This window comes from Pristiophorus japonicus, chromosome 3, assembly GCF_044704955.1.
Source record: "Pristiophorus japonicus isolate sPriJap1 chromosome 3, sPriJap1.hap1, whole genome shotgun sequence".
NCBI classification, from domain to species: Eukaryota; Metazoa; Chordata; class Chondrichthyes; family Pristiophoridae; genus Pristiophorus; species Pristiophorus japonicus.
In genome coordinates this window covers 97,174,604-97,195,788 of record NC_091979.1, presented here as the reverse complement: position 1 = coordinate 97,195,788, position 21,185 = coordinate 97,174,604, and the positions used below count along the sequence as shown (strand labels likewise).

The 21,185-nt window shown below is 46.0% G+C and overlaps 1 protein-coding gene across 1 annotated transcript in view; it reads right to left on the bottom strand.

Moving 5' to 3' along the window:
* LOC139254225 (TGF-beta receptor type-1-like) overlaps positions 1-20,981 on the bottom strand; it is a 101,826-nt gene extending 80,845 nt beyond the window's left edge. The window contains exon 1 of the mRNA XM_070873656.1: positions 20,867-20,981. Within this exon, the coding sequence (XP_070729757.1) occupies positions 20,867-20,981 (115 nt within the window). The remainder of the gene's footprint in view (positions 1-20,866) is intronic.
* Between the last annotated feature and the right edge of the window lie 204 nt (positions 20,982-21,185).

Sequence of the window (21,185 nt, the reverse complement as noted above, 5' to 3'; positions counted from 1 at the left end):
ATAACTGCTGCACCTTTATTGCATGCACCCCTAATTTCCTGTTTGATGCCCTCCCCAACATCACTACTACTGTTTGGAGGTCTGTACACAACTCCCACTAACGTTTTTTGCCCTTTGGTGTTCTGCAGCTCTACCCATATAGATTCCATATCATCCAAGCTAATGTCCTTCCTAACTATTGCATTAATCTCCTCTTTAACCAGCAATGCTACCCCACCTCCTTTTCCTTTTATTCTATCCCTCCTGATTGTTGAATAACCTTGGATGTTGAGTTCCCAGCCCTGATCATCCTGGAGCCATGTCTCTGTAATCCCAATCACATCATATCTGTTAACATCTATTTGCACAGTTAATTCATGTTGTTTGGAGGGACGGGTGGGTGGGGTGCTTGATTTGTCATATGCTCCTTCCGCTGTTTGTACTTGCCTTCCGTGTGTTCCCGGCGGAGAGACTAGGTGTTTGGCGCCTTCTCGGATGCTTCTCCTCCATTTTGAGCGGTCTTGGGCCAGGGATTCCCAAGAGTTGGTGGGGATGTTACACTTTTTTCAAGGAGGCTTTGAGGGAGTGCTTGAAGCATATTCTCTGCCCTCCTGAGGCTCACCTGCCATGACATAGCTCGGAGTAGAGTGCTTGTTTCAGGAGTCTAGTATTGGGCATGCGGACAATGTGGCCCATCCATCAGAGCTGATCGAGCGTGGTCAATGTCTCAATGTTGGCCTGAGAGAGAACGCTGGCGTCTGTGCGCATATCCAGCCAATGAATTTGCAGGATTTTGCAGAGGCAGCGTTGGTGATACTTCTCCAATGCTTTGAGGTGCATATTGTACATAGTCCATGTCTCTGAAGCATATAGGAAGGCAGGTATCACTACTGCTCTGAAGACCATGAGTTTGGTGCTGGGTTTGAGATCTTGGTCTTCGAACACTCTTTTCCTCAGGCGGCCGAAGGTTGCACTGGTACACTGAAAACTGTGTTGGACTTAGTCATCGATGTGTGTCCTTGCTGATCGTAGGCTGCCAAGGTATGGGAAGTAGTCCACATTGTCCAAGGTCTCGTCATGGATCTTGATAATCAGGGAACAGTGCTGTGTGGCAGGGACAGGTTGTCTTACAGGTGTTTAATGTAAGGCCAAGACTCTTGTACGCTTTAGTGAAGGTGTTAACGATGGTTTGGAGTTCAGACTCAATGTGCACAAACGCAAGTGTCATCTGCACGTAATTCAATGATGGAGGTTGGAACAACCTTGGATCTGGCCTGGAGGTGTCGGAGGTTGAACAATTTCCCGCTTGTCCTATAGATTAACTCTACTCCAGCTTGTTATGGGTGAGATGAAGCATTGCAGCAAGGAAGATTGAGAAGAAGAACGTTGGGGCGAAGACACAGCCTTGCTTGATCTGGTCTGCACTTATGGTTTGCATGTCGTCATGAAGTAGGTGGAGGATGGTGACAAATTTTTTTGAGGGCAGCCGAATTTGAGGAGGGCACTCCATAATCCCTCACGGTTGACACGGTCAAAGGCCTTTGTGAGGTCAAAGGAAACTATGAACAGAGGTTGATGCTGCTCCCTACATTTTTCTTGGATTTGCCGCGCGGTGAAAATCATGTCCATTGTGCCCCTTAGTGGGCGGAATCCGCATTGCGATTCTGGGAGGAGCTCTTCAGCCACAGGGAGGAGATGATTGAGGAGGATTCTTGCGATGATTTTCCCTGCAGCAGACAGCAGGGAAACTCCTCTGTAATTACCGCAATTGGACTCATCACCTTTCTTGAAGATGGTCACGATTACGGCATCGCTGAGATCCCCTAGCATGCTCTCCTCCTTCCAGATAAGATGAAGTCATGGATTTGTGCCAAGAGTACTTCGCCATGCTTTAGTCCTTCGGTGGGGATTCCATCTGCTCCTGAGGCCTTGTTGTTTTTTAAGTTGTCAGATGGCCTTTTCAACCTCATGCCGGGCTGGGATTGTGGCAAGGTGGTGACAGGTAGCATGCTGTGAGATGGAGTCAAGGACACTCACGTCAAAGACAGAGTCTTGGTTGAGGAGATCCTTGAAGTGCTCCTTCCAGCGGGCACTGACTGCTGCTCTGTCCTTGATGAGCACCTCTCCACTCTTGGCTCTCAGTGGAATAGGACCTTGAGTGCTTGGGCTGTAGGTGGTCTTGACTGCACTAAAAAAATCCATGCACGTCATGATTATCAACTAGTTGCTGGATCTACTGTGCTTTTTCCACCCACCATCTGTTCTTTGGGTCCGGAGTTTTTTGTTGGACCTCGACCTTCAGTTGCCTGTAGATCTGCTTTCTTTTGCTCGAGTTGTGGTGTTGTTTCCTGTTCAAAAATGCCTCGTGTTTGATTAGCTCCTGGATCTCCTGGTCGTTCTCGTCGAACCAGTCTTGGTATTTTCTGGTAGAGTAACCAAAAGTCTATTCGCCAGTGTTAATTGGTGGGCTTGAGGGATGACCAGGCACTATGGACACTCTGCACCTCCGGTTCATTGGTAGTCGTCTAGTTGGCCGTGAGGCATTGGTTGAATAGGGCTTTCTTTGCAGGTCTTTGCGTTGATTTTGTTGCGGCAGCAGTACAACAGTGATGACATTCAAAAAGTACTTCATTAGCTGTAAAGCGCTTTGAGACGTCCGATGGTCATGAAAGGCACTAAATAAAATACAAGTCTTTCTTTCTTTTCCATAACATCACGCTGAGTCTCCAAATCATCCTTCTGTGAACGGTCTCCAATGCATCATTATTACTGTGAAGGTAAGACACTGAAAATGGCAAATATTCTAAATGTAGCCTTAGTAAAGAGTTATGATTTACATTACTTGATTAACCTTATTAATAAAAGCTTGACTGAAAAACTTTGCAATGATTACAGGGCCAATTTTTCTGGCTCCCTCTTGCCCAGGTGTTGGACAAGCAGATCACATCCAAAATGCACTGCACCTATACAAGCTGCAAAACACCAAAATTTCATCCACCAGAAAATGAACATGGTCCAGTCATGCTCCTGGGGCAGCCTCAAACAACAGCAGGGCCTTGCACCAGAGAACAGCGGCAAAAGCAGCAGCTGCATAGCTGGTCATTGGTCGTGAGACATTCTGGCTGCAGTTTTGAGAACAGCAACCAGAAGATCTCCTGACTTAAACATCCAAAAGGTCCCTGCAACAAAAATGCAGCCATTTATCTTTTAGGGCTTTCTTCACCTTGGTGAATAGTTGTTCAAAGTCAAGGTCCAGTCAGCTTTTTCAGGTATCTGGGCACTCTTACTGCATAACAAAAGGAACGCAATTCCAGGCTCATAGCAGCTCTTGATCAGTGCATATTGTGGGCACAGCCCTGCTTCAGGAGAATCCCCAGATACCCAGGGCAAAGTAAAGGAGACGGAGACCAGAGGCCGCAGACTTCTGCTGCCAGTTTCCTAACATTTACCACCAAACAGGTGTTCCCTAGGCAACGGCCTCAGGAAAATAGATCCCACAACCTTTGCCAATGAAGATCTATTCACAATGCTTGCATGGTAAATTCATAACTCGAATAAAAATAATACAATCTGATTAATTTTAAGCACATTTATATTTCAGAATAGTGTCAGCTGTGGCCGAGTGGGTAGCACACTCGCCTCGGAGTCAGAAGGTTGTGGGTTCAAGTCCCACTCCAGGGACACGAACACACAAATCTAGGCTGATACTCCAATGCAGTGCTGAGGGAGTGCTACACTGTCAGAGATGGTGTCTTTCGTATGAGACGTTAAACCGAGGCTCCATCTGCTCTTTCAAGTTGGCATAAGATATCCCATGGCACGATTTCGAAGAAGAGCAAGGAAGTTATCTCCAGTGATCTGGCCAATATTCATCGCTCAATCAACGCAGCAAAAAAACAAATTATCTGGTCATTATCACATTGCTGTTTGTGGGAGCTTGCTGCGTGCAAATTGGCTGCTGCATTTCAACATTACAACAGTGACTGCACTTCAAAAAGTACTTAATTCAAAATGCTTTACAGCCAATAATGAAAATCAAGTGAAAGGTACTATATAAATGCAAGTCCTTCCTTTCCTTTAGATTTTTAATCTTGAAATGACATTTGAATTTTCAACAAACCAATACTTAGCCAAAAGTTACCCTAATGACTCTCCCACATCCAGCAACCCCCACACATCAGTTCACAAAGGCACTTAATGGCAGTCTGGATCCAATTCACAAGGACGTTGTTTGGATTCAGACTGTTCAGAAACACCAGCAGTTAAATTGGGATGTGTAATGCCCGTTTTTCAGGTTCTACGTGGCCTCCTAAAGTTTCAAAATGGCAGGCAGGAAATGAGCAAACACTTATGACCGGAAGTGCACCGTCTGCCATATTGCGCAAGGACAAACAAGAGGCGTCCTTTACCCATGCCAGAATCAGGTGTTAGTCTCTTTGATATGCAAATGCCTCCACACTGCTCCCGGACCACTGCACCTCCGCTCGTTTTATGGCCCCGACCTGCCACTTCAGGCAGCAGTGTGAGCTGGTGCAGGTGGGCGACGACTTGGAGAAGGGCGACTGGATTGGACGTCACGAAAATCAAGTTCACTGATTGGAGCATGGGGGCAGGTACAGCAGGAGAGGCGGCAAGCAGCAGAGGAGCGGCAAGGTCCGGGCGAAGGAGCGGCGAGAGATTGTAGAGAGATGTGATCCGGGCCCAGAAGAGGCGAGGGCCCAGGGACAGCATGGGCCAGCCGGGTCCATGCAGCAAAGCTGGTCTCCAGTCGTCTTGATTAATCTTTGCTGCTGGAACAAGACCGAGCTCAGTCAAGCCCGTGTGGTGGCTGGTGTGCAACAGCCACCACACGTTAAAAAATCCACGCACAGGCATCTTACTCCCTTCAATATGTAGTTCGGAACCTGGAATGTCAGGTCCTTCATTGAAACACCTGTGAACTCATCCCTTTTTGGTGTGGAAGCAAGTCATCCTCGATACGAGGGACCGCCTAAGAAACATAGAAACATAGAAAATAGGTGCAGGATTAGGCCATTCAGCCCTTCTAGCCTGCACCGCCATTCAATGAGTTCATGGCTGAACATGAAACTTCAGTACCCCATTCCTGCTTTCTCGCCATACCCCTTGATCCCCCGAGTAGTAAGGACTCATCTAACTCCCTTTTGAATATGTTTAGTGAATTGGCCTCAACTACTTTCTGTGGTAGAGAATTCCACAGGTTCACCACTCTCTGGGTGAAGAAGTTTCTCCTCATCTCGGTCCTAAATGGCTTACCCCTTATCCTTAGACTGTGACCCCTGGTTCTGGACTTCCCCAACATTGGGAACATTCTTCCTGCATCTAACCTGTCTAAACCCGTCAGAATTTTAAACATTTCTATGAGATCCCCTCTCATTCTTCTGAACTCCAGTGAATACAAGCCCAGTTGATCCAGTCTTTCTTGATAGGTCAGTCTCACCATCCCAGGAATCAGTCTGGTGAATCTTCGCTGCACTCCCTCAATAGCAAGAATGTCCTTCCTCAAGTTAAGAGACCAAAACTGTACACAATACTCCAGGGTGTGGCCTCATGAAGGCCCTGTACAACTGTAACAACACCTCCCTGCCCCTGTACTCAAATCCCCTCGCTATGAAGGCCAACATGCCATTTGCTTTCTTAACCGCCTGCTGTACCTGCATGCCAACCTTCAGTGACTGATGTACCATGACACCCAGGTCTCGTTGCATCTTCCCTTTTCCTAATCTGTCACCATTCAGATAATAGTCTGTCTCTCAGTTTTTACCACCAAAGTGGATGACCTCACATTTATCCACATTATACTTCATCTGCCATTCATTTGCCCACTCACCTAACCTATCCAAGTCACTCTGCAGCCTCATAGCATCCTTCTCGCAGCTCACACTGCCACCCAACTTAGTGTCATCTGCAAATTTGGAGATACTACATTTAATTCCCTCGTTTAAATCATTAATGTACAATGTAAACAGCTGGGGCCCCAGCACAGAACCTTGCGGTACCCCACTAGTCACTGCCTGCCATTCTGAAAAGTACCCATTTACTCCTACTCTTTGCTTCCTGTCTGACAACCAGTTCTCAATCCACGTCAGCACACTACTCCCAATCCCATGTGCTTTAACTTTGCACATTAATCTCTTTTGTGGGACCTTGTGGAAAGCCTTCTGAAAGTCCAAATATACCACATCAACTGGTTCTCCTTTGTCCACTTTACTGGAAACATCCTCAAAAAATTCCAGAAGATTTGTCAAGCATGATTTCCCTTTCACAAATCCATGCTGACTTGGACCCATCATGTCACCATTTTCCAAATGCGCTGCTATGACATCCTTAATAATTGATTCCATCATTTTACCCACTACTGAGGTCAGGCTGACCGGTCCATAATTCCCTGATTTCTCTCTCCCTCCTTTCTTAAAAAGTGGGGTTACATTGGCTACCCTCCACTCGATAGGAACTGATCCAGAGTCAATGGAATGTTGGAAAATGACTGTCAATGCATCCACTATTTCCAAGGCCACCTCCTTAAGTACTCTGGGATGCAGTCCATCAGGCCCTGGGGATTTATCGGCCTTCAATCCCATCAATTTCCCCAACACAATTTCCCGACTAATAAGGATTTCCCTCAGTTCCTCCTCCTTACTTGACCCTCCGACCCCTTTTATATCCGGAAGGTTGTTTGTGCCCTCCTTAGTGAATACCGAACCAAAGTACTTGTTCAATTGGTCCGCCATTTCTTTGTTCCCCGTTATGACTTCCCCTGATTCTGACTGCAGGGGACCTACGTTTGTCTTTACTAACCTTTTTCTCTTTACATACCTATAGAAACTTTTGCAATCCGCCTTAATGGTCCCTGCAAGCTTCTTCTCGTACTCCATTTTCCCCGCCCTAATCAAACCCTTTGTCCTCCTCTGCTGAGTTCTAAATTTCTCCCAGTCCCCGGGTTCGCTGCTATTTCTGGCCAATTTGTATGCCACTTCCTTGGCTTTAATACTATCCCTGATTTCCCTTGATAGCCACGGTTGAGCCACCTTCCCTTTTTTATTTTTACGCCAGACAGGAATGTACAATTGTTGTAATTCATCCATGCGGTCCCTAAATGTCTGCCATTGCCCATCCACAGTCAACCCCTTCAGTATCATTCGCCAATCTATCCTAGCCAATTCACGCCTCACACCTTCAAAGTTAGCCTTCTTTAAGTTCTGGACCATGGTCTCTGAATTAACTGTTTCATTCTCCATCCTAATGCAGAATTCCACCATATTATGGTCACTCTTCCCCAAGGGGCCTCGCACAATGAGATTGCTAATTAATCCTCTCTCATTACACAACACCCAGTCTAAGATGGCCTCCCCCCTAGTTGGTTCCTCGACATATTGGTCTAGAAAACCATCCCTCATGCACTCCAGGAAATCCTCCTCCACTGTATTGCTTCCAGTTTGGCTAGCCCAATCTATATGCATATTAAAGTCACCCATTATAACTGCTGCACCTTTATTGCACGCACCCCGAATTTCAAGTTTGATGCCCTCCCCAACATCACTACTACTGTTTGGAGGTCTGTACACAACTCCCACTAACGCTTTTTGCCCTTTGGTGTTCTGCAGCTCTACCCATATAGATTCCACATCATCCAAGCTAATGTCCTTCCTAACTATTGAAAGAGAAGATATGCACATAAGGGGCCATCACCTGCTTCTAGTTCTTACTCCAACATTGGTTTGCTAGCGCTGGCTGCCTCAGAGAAAAACACTAAACATTGCATAAATTAAAAAAAATGAAAAGTACAATTACCATCCTGATCACCGCTGCACCCAATCCAGAGATCCCCGAATTCCGACCTCAAGGCCACGGTCCCGATCCCCATCCCCAAACCCCAATGTCCCTCCTCCTGTCCCCAAGCCTCAAGGCCCTTCCCAAAAACCCTGTCCCTCCACAACCCCACCCGCTGACCCTCCCCTGGGTCCCCCAATCCAAAGACCACATCCCCCACCCCCCGATTCCACTTCGAAGTCCCTGATCCAAAGTCTGAGGCCCCCAATACCAAGCACAATTATCTTTGACCACTTACCTGGAACAATGACCTTGTGCTGCCTTCTCCCACAGCACAGTCTTCATTGTAATGAGGTCTGAGGTCCAATATCCAGGGCACCTTGGGCCTCACCATTTGTGCACAGGATAATCATCCAACTTTCCCAGGTCATACTGATACTCTTCTCCCCTTTCAACACACTTTAAGCTGTTACACCTCGTCTACCCTCCTGCATTTAAGATAGCACTCTACTTCCACCAACTGAAGTTGGCATCCTAATTCCCCTCGAACCCTCTTAATACAAGCTCACACCAGGTTCACGTTGGCACTCTTTTCCCCTCTCTTTACTGTTGGCCTTTGCAGGAGCACTGGAACCAGTATCGACAAATATTTATTAAAGGCACCAGGTGAATTCTTAACCCCGTCATCTTAACTCATCAAGAAACCATCTGGGTTTTACCATTCACCCTACATCCAGCAGTGAATGATGTCCAAATTTGGCTCACTGAACTTTGCTACACCAAGCAGTTCGGACTGTTTTTGCATTTACCTAACCAATCTCCAGTTAGGAAACATACAAGCTGCTGAGTGCATAAACTAACCCTTTCTTGCCAATTTGTCAAAAGCAGTCAGACAGCAAATCATATACTAACAATTGTTTATTAAGTTCATTAATAGTTTACTTAGTTTAGCTTTCAGATTTCTCACTGCTGCACTTTACATCAATGAGAGGATTGGAGACTAACGTTACCAAAGATCATCATCATAGGCAGTCCCTCGGAATTGAGGAAGACTTGCTTCTACTCCTGAAGTGAGTTCTTTGATAGCTGAACAGTCCAATATGAGAACCACAGACACTGTCACAGGTGGGACAGACAGTCGTTGAGGGAAGTGGTGGGTGGGACTGGTTTGTCGCACGCTCTTTCCGCTGCCTGCGCTTGATTTCTGTATGCTCTCGGTGACGAGACTCGAGGTACTCAGCGCCCACCCGGATGCGCTTCCTCCACTTAGGGCAGTCTTTGGCCAGGGTCTCCCAGGTGTCAGTGGGGATGTCACACCTTATCAGGGAGGCTTTGAGGGTATGCTTGTAACGTTTCCGCTGCCCACCTTTGGCTCGTTTGCGTAGAGCACTTGCTTTGGGAGTCTCATGCCTGGCATGCGAACTATGTGGCCTGCCCAGCGGAGCTGATCAAGTGTGGTCAGTGCTTTGATGCTGGTCTGGTCGAGGACGCTAATGTTGGTGCGTCTGTCCTCCCAGGGGAATTGTAGGATCTTGCGGAGACATCGTTGGTGGTACTTCTCCAGCGACTTGAGGTGTCTACTGTACATGGTCCATGTCTCTGAGCCATACAGGAGGGTGGGTATTACTACAGCCCTGTAGACCATGAGCTTGGTGGCAGTTTTGAGGGCCTGAACTTCAAACACTTCTTTTCCTCAGTCGGACAAAGGCTGCACTGGCGCACTGGAGGTGGTGTTGGATCTCGTCATCAATGTCTGCTCTTGTTGATAGGAAGCTCAGATTATGGGAAGTGGTCCATGTTGTCCAGGGCCGTGCCATTGATCTTAATGACTGGGGGACAGTGCTGTGCAGTAAGGACAGGCTGGTGGAGGAACTTTCACTTGCTGATGTTTAGCGTAAGGCCCATGATTTCGTACACCTCAGTAAATATGTCGACTTTGTCTTGGAGTTCAGCCTCTGTATGTACGAAGATGCAGGCGTCATCCACGTACTGTAGCTCGATGACAGAGGTTGTCTTGGAGCTAGTCTGGAGACGGCGTAGGTTGAACAGCTTCCCACTGGTTCTGCACTTTAGTTCCACTCCAGCAGGGAGCTTGTTGACGGAGAGGTGAAGCATAGGAGCGACGAAGATTGAGAAGAGGGTTGGGGGGGGGATGACGCAGAAGTTCAAAAAACAAAACAGTTCGGAACCTTTAGGAACAGTTCCCGGCACGAGTGAAAGGCAAGGCAGTGGCAAGCAGCCCCGGTCTGTGGGAGGGAGGGAAACAAACATCATCAGAGTGGCAGCGACGACGATCCCCACTGGCAGCACAGCTCCCTCTCAGCAACAGGGATAGCGGAGTGGAGTAGTGTCAGAGGTCGGGACCCGAGGCCAGCATCGAGGTCGGGACCAGAGGCCAGAATATGTGCAGCCATTAGTAAAAATACAATGTTTAAAGTATGAGCGCTGGAGAGAGAGCAGTAAAAAATGCAGCAGAGCCTGTGAATGGAGAGCAGCGTGCTAGAGCTGGAGTACAGTTTCAGTACTTTATGGATAAACTCACAAGCTGCTCCAAGATTAATGTGCTCACCTACACTGTGATCTCTGAAAGAGAAAGAGAGTGTGCGAGAGTAAGAATGCAAAACTCTGGAGAGGTGTGATTGCAGGGAAGGAGTAGGGAAAACCAACTCCAAAAAGGTATCCTGAAATAATCAACAGCTTTGTTTTGTCAGGGAGACAGGCACAAGACCTCATGGCAACACCCTTGTTCCAGGCATTGGCATCGTTAGATTACATCATTGTCCAAACCAGGAACCACCAGGATGTGCGCATCACCCGCACCATGACAGGAGCTGATGACTAACCACCGCCTAATCCGCTCTGTTATTTCCATCAACTTAGCCTCAAAGTGGCGGCGGCAACAGAAATGCTGCTGCAGAAAAATCAAAACTGAAGTAAAAGACCCTGCAAATAAAGCCCTATTCAGTCAACACCTCAGTCAACCCGACGACACCCAATGAACCGGAGCCACAGGGTGTCCAATGCCTGGTCTGCCCTCAAGTCCACCATAATTAGCACCTGTGAAGAGACTCTTGTTACTCTACCAGAAAACATCAAGACTGGTTCAATGAGAACAACCATCTAACAAACAGAAAACAGAGAGTCGGGATAAATGGGTCTTTTTCTGATTGGCAAACAGAAACTAGTAGGGTGTCGCAGGGATCAGTGCTAGGACCCCAGCTAGAAGGAAACTATAGACCAGTTAGCCTAACATCTGTCGTTGGGAAAATGTTGGAGTCCATTATTAAAGAAGCAGTAGCAGGACATTTGGAAAAGCAAAATTCGGTCAGGCAGAGTCAGCATGGATTTATGATGGGGAAGTCATGTTTGACAAATTTGCTGCAGTTCTTTGAGGATGGATAAAGGGGAACCAGTGGATGTGGTGTATTTGGATTTCTAGAAGGCATTTGACAAGGAGCCACATAAAAGGTTACTGCACAAGATAAAAGTTCACGGGGTTGGGGGTAATATATTAGAATGGATAGAGGATTGGCTAACTAACAGAGAACAGAGAGTCAGGATAAATGGTTCATTCTCTGGTTGGCAACCAGTAACTAGTGGAGTGCTGCAGGGATCAGTACTGGGACCCCAACTATTTACAATCTATATTAACGACTTGGAAGAAGGGATTGAGTGTAACGTAGCCAAGTTTGCTGACAATACAAAGATGGGAGGAAAAGCAATGAGTGAGGAGGACACAAAAAATCTGCAAAAGGACATAGACAGGCTAATTGAGTGGGCAAAAGTTTGGCAGATGGAGTATAGTGTGCGAGGTCATGCACTTCGGCAGAAAAAAATCAAAGAGCAAGTTATTATTTAAATGGAGAAAGATTGCAAAGGGCAACAGTACAGCGGGACCTGAAGATACTTGTGCATGAAGCACAAAAGGTTAGTATGCAGGTACAGCAAGTGATCAGGAAGGCCAATGGTATCTTGGCCTTTATTGCAAAGGGGATGGAGTATAAAAGCAGGGAAGTCTTAAAGCTATATAAGGTATTGGTGAGGCCACACCTGGAATACTGCGTGCAGTTTTGGTTTCCATATTTACGAAAAGATATACTTGCTTTAGAGGCAGTTCAGAGAGGTTCACTAGGTTGATGGGGTTGACTTATGAGGAAAGGTTGAGTAGGTTGGGCATCTACTCATTGGAATTCAGAAGAATGAGAGGTGATCTTATCGAGATGTATAAGGTTATGAGGGGGCTTGACAGGGTGGATGCAGAAATGATGTTTTCACTGATGGGGGAGACTCAAACAAGTGGGCACAATCTTAGAAATTTCTTCTGAGGGTTGTGAATCTGTGAAATTCACTGCCTCAGAGAGCTGTGGAAGCTGGAACTTGAATAAATTTAAGACAGAAATAGTTTCTTAAACAATAAGGGGATAAGGGGTTATGGGGAACGGGAGCTGAGTCCATGATCAGATCAGCCATGATCTTATTGAATGGCGGAGCAGGCTCGAGGGGGCTGTATGGCCTACTCCAGTTCCTATTTCTTATGTTCTTATGACGCAGGGAATCGATGCTGGGGCCTCAACTATTTACAATCTATATTAATGACTTGGATGAAGGGACCGAGTGTAATGTAGCCAAGTTTATTGATGATACAAAGATGGGTGGGAAAGCAAATTGTGAGGACACAAAAAAAGCTGCAAACAGATATAGACAGGCTTAGTGAGTGGGCAAAAATTTGGCAGATGGAATATAATGTGGGAAAATGTGAGATTATCCACTTTGGCAGAAAATATAGAAAAGCAAATTATAATTTACATGGAGAAAAATTGCAAAGTGCTGCAGTACAGAAGGACCCGGGGGCCCTTGTGCATGAAATACAAAAAGTTAGTATGCAGGTATAGCAAGTAATCAGGAAGGGAAACGGAATGTTGGCCTTTATTGCAAGGGGGATACAGTATAAAAGCAGAAAAGTCCTGCTACAACTGTACAGGGTAGTGGTGAGGCCACACCTAGAGTACTGCATACAGTTTTGGTCTCCGTATTTAAGGAAGGATATACTTGCATTGGACGCTGTTCAGAGAAGGTTCACGAGGTTGATTTCCGAGATGAGGGTTGTTATGTATGAATAAAGAGTCTGACTAGATACTGTGAACTCAAAGTAAAGTGTGACCGTAGTCTTTTATTGCAGGTCTCCAGAGTGTCTCTCCAGCCTGTGAGGCCTCCTTAAATACCTGTGCTCCCAAGGGATTGTGGGATCCCTTGGGATCCCAGAGGATGAGCCCTCTGGTGGCTGTACAAGGTATATACAAGTCTACATATATAACAAGGGGTTTGACTTATGAAGATAGGTTGAGTAGGTTGGGACTATATTCATTGGAGTTCAGAAGAATGAGACGTGATCTTATTGAAACATAAGATAGAGAGGGCTCGACAAGTTAGATACAGAGAGGATATTTCCACTCATAGGGGAAACTAAAACGAGGGGGCGTAGTCTCAGAATAAGGGGCTGCCTATTTAAAACTGAGAAGAGGAATTTCCTCTGAGGGTTGTAAATCTGTGGAATTCTCTGCCCCAAAGCACTGTGGAGGCTGGGTCATTGAATATATTTAAGGTGGAGATAGACAGATTTTTGAGCGATAGAGAATAAAGGGTTATGAGGAGCGGGCAGGGAAGTGGAGCCGAGTCCATGATCTTATTAAATGGCAGAGCAGGCTCGGTGGGTTAAATAGAAACATAGAAAATAGGTGCAGGTTTAAGTCATTCGGCCCTTCGAGCCTGCACCACCATTCAATACGATTATGGCTGATCATGCAACTTCAGTACCCCATTCCTCCTTTCTCTCCATACCCTTTGATCCCTTTAGCTATAAAGGCCACATCTAACTCCCTCTTGAATATATTTAATGAATTGGCATCAACAACTCTCTGTGGTAGAGAATTCCACAGGTTCACAATTCTCTGAGTGAAGAAGTTTCTCCTCATCTCGGTCCTAAATAGCTTACCCCTTATCCTTAGACTGTGACCCCTGGTTCTGGACTTCCCAAACATCGGGAACATTCTTCCTGCATCTAACCTGTCCAATCCCAACTCCTGTTCCTATTTCTTATGTTCTTATGTTTTTATAAGAGATCCAGGAACTAATAAACCATAAATACAAGGCATTCTTGAATTGGAAACATCACCACAACTTGATAGAAAGAAAACAGATCTACAGACAACTGAAGATGGAGGTCCAGAAAAAACTAGTGACCTAAAGAATAGATGGTGGGTGGATAGAGCGCAGGAGATCAAGCAACTCGCCGACAATCATGATGTGCGTGGATTTTTTAGCGCATTCAAAACCACCTATGGCCCAAACACCCAAGTACCTATCGCATTGAGAGGTAAGGACGGAGAGGTGTGCAGCAAGGACAGAAAGGCAGTCAGTGCCCATTGGAAGGAGCACTTTGAAGATCTCCTTAACCAAGACTCTGTCTTTGACGCGAGTGTCCTTGACTCCATCCCATAGCTTGCTACCGGTCACATCTCGGCACAACCCCAGCCCAGCAGGAGGTTGAAAAGGCCATCCAACAGCTGAAAAACAACAAGGCTTCAGGAGCAGATGGAATCCCCACTGAGGGACTAAAGCACGGCGGAGAAGTCATCATAGGCAGTCCCTCAGAATCGAGGAAGATTTACTTTAGGAGTGGAAGCGAGTCCTTTGGTGGCTGAACAGTCCAATGCGAGAGCCACAGACCCGGTCATAGGTGGGTCAGCCATTCGTCGGGGGAAGGGGGGAGGTGGGACTGATTGGCCGCATGCTCCTTCTGGTGCCTGTGCTTCACCTCTGCACGGTCGCGGCGTTGAGATTCGATGAGCTCAACGCCCTCCCAGATGTACTTTCTCTACCCAGGGCACTCTTCAGCCAGGGACTCCCAGGTGTCAGTGGCGATGTCGCACTTTACCAGGGAGGCTTTGAGGGTGTCCTTGTAACTTTTGCACTGCCCACCTTTGGCTCGTTGCCGTGAAGGAGCTCCGCATAGAGCAATTGCTTAGGGAGCCTCGTGCCTGGCATGCGAACTATGTGGCCTGCCCAGTGAAGCTGATCAAGTGTGGTCAGTGCTTCAATACTGGGGATGTTAGCCTGGATGAGGACACTGATGTTGGTGCGCCTGTCCTCCCAGGGGATTTGCAGGATCTTAGAAACATAGAAACATAGAAAATAAGTGCAGGAGTAGGCCAGTCAGTCCTTCGAGCCTGCACCGCCATTCAATAAGATCATGACTGATCATTCCCTCAGTACCCCTTTCCTGCTTTCTCTCCATACCCCTTGATCCCCTTTGCCATAAGGGCCATATCTAACTCCCTCTTGAATATATCCAATGAACTGGCATCAGCAATTCTCTGCGGCAGGGAATTCCACAGGTTAACTACTCTCTGAGTGAGGAAGTTTCTCCTCATCTCAGTCCTAAATGGCCTACCCCTTATCCTAAGACTATGTCCCCTGGTTCTGGACTTCCCAAACATCGGGAACATTCTTCCGCATCTAACTTGTCCAGTCCCGTCAGAATCTTATACGTTTCTATGAGATCCCCTCTCATCCTTCTAAACGCCAGTGAATAAAGGCCCAGTTGATCCAGTCTCTCCTCATGTGACAGTCCAGCCATCCCTGGAATTAGTCTGGTGAACCTTCGATGCACTCCCTCAATAGCAAGAATATCCTTCCGCAGATTAGGAGAACAAAACTGGACACAATATTCCAGGTGAGGCCTCACTAAGGCCCTGTACAACTGCAGTACGACCTCCCTACTCCTATACTCAAATCCCCTAGCTATGAAGGCCAACAAACCATTTGCCTTCTTCACCGCCTGCTGTACCTGCATGCCAACATTCAATAACTGATGAACCATGACACCCAGGTCTCGTTGCACCTCCCCTTTTCCTAAACTGCCACCATTCAGATAATATTCTGCCTTCGTATTTTTGCTCCCAAAATGGATAACCTCACACTTATCCATATTATACTGCATCTGCCATGCATTTGCCCACTCACCTAACCAGTCCAAGTCACCCTGCAGCTTCTTAGCATTCCCCTCACAGCTCACACGACCACCCAGTTGAGTGTCATTTGCAAACTTGGAGATATTACACTCAATTCCTTCATCCAAATCGTTAATGTGTATTGTAAAGAGCTGGGGTCCCAGCACTGAGCCCTGCGGCACTCCACTAGTCACTGCCTGCCATTCTGAAAAGGACCCATTTATCCCGACTCTCTGCTTCCTGTCTGCCAACCAGTTCTCTATCCACGTCAGTACATTAACCCCAATACTACGTGCTTTGATTTTGCACACCAATCTCTTGTGCGGGACCTTGTCAAAAGCCTTTTGAAAATCCAAATACACCAAATAGACTGGTTCTCCCTTGTCCACTCTGCTAGTTACTTCCTCAAAAAATTCCAGAAGATTTGTCAAGCATGATTTCCCTTTCATAAATCCATGCTGACTTGAACCGATCCGGTCACTGTTTTCCAAATGCACTGCTATTTCATCCTTAATGATTGATTCCAACATTTTCCCCACTACTGATGTCATGCGAACCGGTCTATAATTACCCGTTTTCTCTCTCCCTCCTTTTTTAAAAAGTGGTGTTGCATTAAGCTACCCTCCAGTCCATAGGAACTGATCCAGAGTCGATAGACTGTTAGAAAATGATCACCAATGCATCCACTATTTCTAGTATTTAAATACTCTGGGATGCAGACTATCAGGCCCCAGGGATTTATCGGCCTTCAATCCCATCAATTTCCCCAACACAATTTCCCGCCTAATAAGGATATCCTTCAGTCCCTCCTTCTCACTAGACCCACTGTCCCCTAGTACATTCGGAAGGTTATTTGTGTCTTCCTTCATGAAGACAGAACTGAAGTATTTGTTCAATTGGTCTGCCATTTTTTTGTTCCCCATTATAAATTCACTGAATCCAACTGCAAAGGACCTACATTTGTCTTCACTAATCTTTTTCTATTCACATATTTATAGAAGCTTTTGCAGTCAGTTTTTATGTTCCCTGCAAGTTTCCTCTCGTACTCTTTTTTCCCCCTCTTAATTAAAACCTTAGTCCTCCTCTGTTGAATTCTAAATTTCTCCCAGTCCTCAGGTTTGTTACTTTTTCTGGCCAATTTATATGCCTCTTCCTTGGTTTTAACACTATCCTTAATTTCCCTTGTTAGCCACGGTTGAACCACCTTCCCAGTTTTATTTTTACTCCATACAGGGATGCACAATTGCTGAAGTTCATCCAGGTGATCTTTAAATGTTTGCCATTGCTTCTCCACAGTCAACCCTTTAAGTATCCTCTGCCAGTCTATTCTAGCCAATTCATGCCTCATACCATCGAAGTTACTTTTCCTTCAGTTCAGGACCCTAGTTTCCGAATTAACTGCGTCACTCTCCATCTTAATAAAGAATTCTACCATATTATGGTCACTCTTCCCCAAGGGGCCTCGCACAACAAGATTGCTAATTAGTCCCTTCTCATTACACATCACCCAGTCTAGTATGGCCAGCTCTCTACTCTAGTTGGTTCCTCGACATATTGGTCGAGAAAACCATCCCTAATACACTCGAGGAAATCCTCCTCCACCGCATTGCTACCAGTTTGGTTAGCCCAATCAATATGTAGATTAAAGTCGCCCATGATAACTGCGATACCTTTATTGCACACATCCCTTATTTCTTGTTTGATGCTGTCCCCAACCTCACTACTACTGTTTGGTGGTCTGTACACAACCCACATTAGCGTTTTCTGCCCTTTGGTATTCCGCAACTCCACCCATACCGATTCCACATCATCCAGGCTAATGTCCCTCCTTACTATTGCATTAATTTCCTCTTTAACCAGCAACACCACCCCACCTCCTTTTCCTCTCTGCCTATCCTTCCTAAATGTTGAATACCCCTGGATGTTGAGTCCCCAGCCTTGGTCACCCTGGAACCAAGTCTCCGTGATGCCAATTACATCATATCCGTTAACTGCTGTCTGCGCAGTTAATTCATCCACCTTATTCCGAATACTCCTCGCATTGAGGCACAGAGCCTTCAGGCTTGTCTTTTTAACACACTTTGCCCCTTTAGAATTTTGCTGTAATGTGGCCCTTTTTGTTTTGTGCCTTGGGTTTCTCTGCCCTCCACTTTTACTATTCTCCTTCCTATCTTTTGCTTCTGCCTCCATTTTATTTCCCTCTGTCTCCCTTCATAGGTTCCTATCCCCCTGCCATGTTAGTTTAACCCCTCCCCAACAGCACTAGCAAACACTCCCCCTAGGACATTGGTTGTGGTCCTGCCCAGGTGCAGACCGTCCAGTTTGTACTGGTTCCACCTCCCCCAGAACCGGTTCTAATGTCCCAGGAATTTGAATCCCTCCCTTTTGCACTACTCCTCAAGCCACGTATTCATCTAGGCTATCCTGCGATTCCTACTCGGACTAGCACATGGCACCGTTAGCAATTCTGAGATTACTACTTTTGAGGTCCTACTTTTTAAATTTAGCTCCTAGCTCCCTAAATTAGTCTTGCAGGACCTCATCCCATTTTTTACCTATATCGCTGGTTCCTATATGCACCACAACAACTGGCTGTTCACCCTCCCTTTTCAGAATGTCCTTCACCCGCTCAGAGTATCCTTGACCCTTGCACCAGGGAGGCAACATACCATCCTGGAGTCTCTGTTGCGGCCGCAGAAACGCTTATCTATTCCCCTTACAATCGAATCCCCTATCACTATAGCTCTCCCACTCTTTTTCCTGCCCTCCTGTGCAGCAGAGCCACCCACGGTGTCATGAACTTGGCTGCTGCTGCCCTCCTGTTAGGAGTCATCCCCCTCAACAGTACCCAAAGCGGTGTACCTGTTTTGCAGAAGGATGACACAGCGGACCCCTGCACTACCTTCCTTGCCTGCTCTTCCTGTTGGTCATCCATTTACTATCTGGCTGTGTACCCTTCACCTGTGGTGAGACCAACTTGCTAAACGTGCTATTCACGTCATTCTCAGCATCGTGCATGCTCCAGAGTGAATCCACCCGCAGCTCCAGTGCCTCAATGCGGTCAGTCAGGAGCTGGAGGCGGATGCACTTTCCGCACACGTAGTCGTCAGGGACACCGGATGCGTCCCTGACTTCCCACATGGTACAGGAGGAGCATAACAAGTGTCCGAGCTGATCTGCCATGACTTAACCCTTAGATAAATTTAATTTGGCAACAATGCTAAATGTTACTTACTGATAAAGAAAAAGATAAACTACTTACCAATCACCAGCCAATCACTTACCCCCTTGGCTGTGACGTCACCTTTCAATTTCTTTCTACTTTTTTGCCTCCCTGCTGCAGCTGCACTAGCTGGGCCTTTATAGGCCTCTGGCTGCTCAATCTCCCGCTTCACCGACGCACCTCGAACTCCCCGACTCCTGACCTTTATAGGTCTCTGGCTGCTTGATCTCCCGCCTCACCGATGCACCTTGCGGAGACATCGTTGATGATATATCTCCAGCAACTTGGTGTCTTCTGCACATCGTCCATGCCTCTGATCCATACAAGAGGGTGGGTATTACTACAGCCCTGTAGACCATGAGTTTGGTGGTAGATTTGAAGGTCTGGTTTTCGAACACTCTTTTCCTCAGGCGGCTGAAGGCTGCACTGGCGCACTGAAGGCCATGTTGAATTTCTGCATCAATGTCTGCTTTTGTTGACAAAAGGCTCCCGAGGTATGGGAAGTGGTCCACGTTGTCGAGGGCCGCGCCGTGAATCTTGATGACTGGGGGGCAGAGCTGTGCAGCGAGGACAGGCTGGCAGAGGACCGGTGTCTTATGGACCTTAACATACTAGCTGGCTTACATCTCACCTATCTTGATGAGAGGAAAACTTGCACCACAAAGTGACACATTTATATCTGCCTATAACTGGCTGGGATAACTGTACAATCGAATTTCTGTAACATCTCCCTCTTTCTCGGTCAGAAATTCATTTTTGCCTTTTGCAGAGACATCAGCTACATACATGCATACACGAGGTAAAGTCTAGTAAAAAAGCATAAACAAAAAAAACTGCAAAGAAGAAAAGCATGAATGTATGTCAAAGTACCCTCTTAAAGGCTCTTGATTTTCAATGACACATCCTTCCATTCAATTGACCAATCTGAGTGACATATTGGATATCAGCAGAGTTCTCCGCTTTTTGGTGTCAATCACCTCAAACAGCCATGTTAGTAACCCTGGTAACCTCGGGTTGCTGGTATTGGTGATCCACTTCACCTTACTTTGCAGTCTCTTAGTACAAAGAACTGGTGTTTTGTTTTCAGTTAGAGAGCTACCTTTGGGCCTGCAGATATGCTCATCCAATTTCTCTGAAAATATCTTGTTCTTACAAGGTCCCACAGCTTTAGCCATTTAGAATCCCACAGTTCCATTTGGCTACTTTGAGGACACCTTTAAAGCAATTTTCAGGGCATAGCGCTACACCTTCACTCCCTAGTCCCAATCAGTTTATTAGAATTCTCCTTCCACCTCCAACCAAAGCACCCTCCCAGCTTATTCCCCTTCATCATCATCCCTTTTGAAGAGATACCTGTAGCCCTCAATGTTTAAAGATGTTCAGTGCAAACCAACATGATACGCCTGTATTCAATAATTCATGATTGATTTAGTAATTGATTCCAGAAAACAGCTGGCAAAAATTGAAAAAAATGTGGCACAACAACATCCATAAGCAAAATTATTTGAAAAAAAGATGAGTCATTAATTCAAATACAAAACCAATTGCTGCATAATTACATGGGGTTTATAAATAGCTACTGGCTCCTTTATAGAATCCAGTGAATAGCTAACTGCAAACTTAACATTTTTTTAAAATCAGACTTTTACCAGAAACAAAATCAGATTACATACTGAAATCACTTACAGCAACATAATGTTAATTTGCATCTGTGGTCTATAATTACAACCCAAAACATTGATTTGTTTGATGGCCTTCGGTAACAAAATATTTTTTTTTCCAATTCATGCTAATTAACATTCATTCAAAACTATTTTTAAATTCTGGATCAAGATGTAATAAAATTATCAGAAGCTTGAATTCTTACCTTTGGGTAATGGCAGCTGTATGTCAATACTGTTACAATAGTCAGTGTCACAGCAGAATGTTTTGGACACATTTTTTGAATTGGCACAAGAGAAGGGTTTCCCTGGTGGAATCATTTCCCGGCGTCGCACACAGGCCTTCCATTGTTCTACTATTCCACCAGTAAGAGTGGCAGAAGCCAGGCAAATTCCATCTGTTTCGCAAGTGTAATTTTTACTCACACAGGTGATGCAGAAACATTTCAGGCCTAAAATAATGAAAATTAACCAGCATTAGAATATGAATATATAAAAAATGGGCAAGGAGGAAGAGGGGAGAGG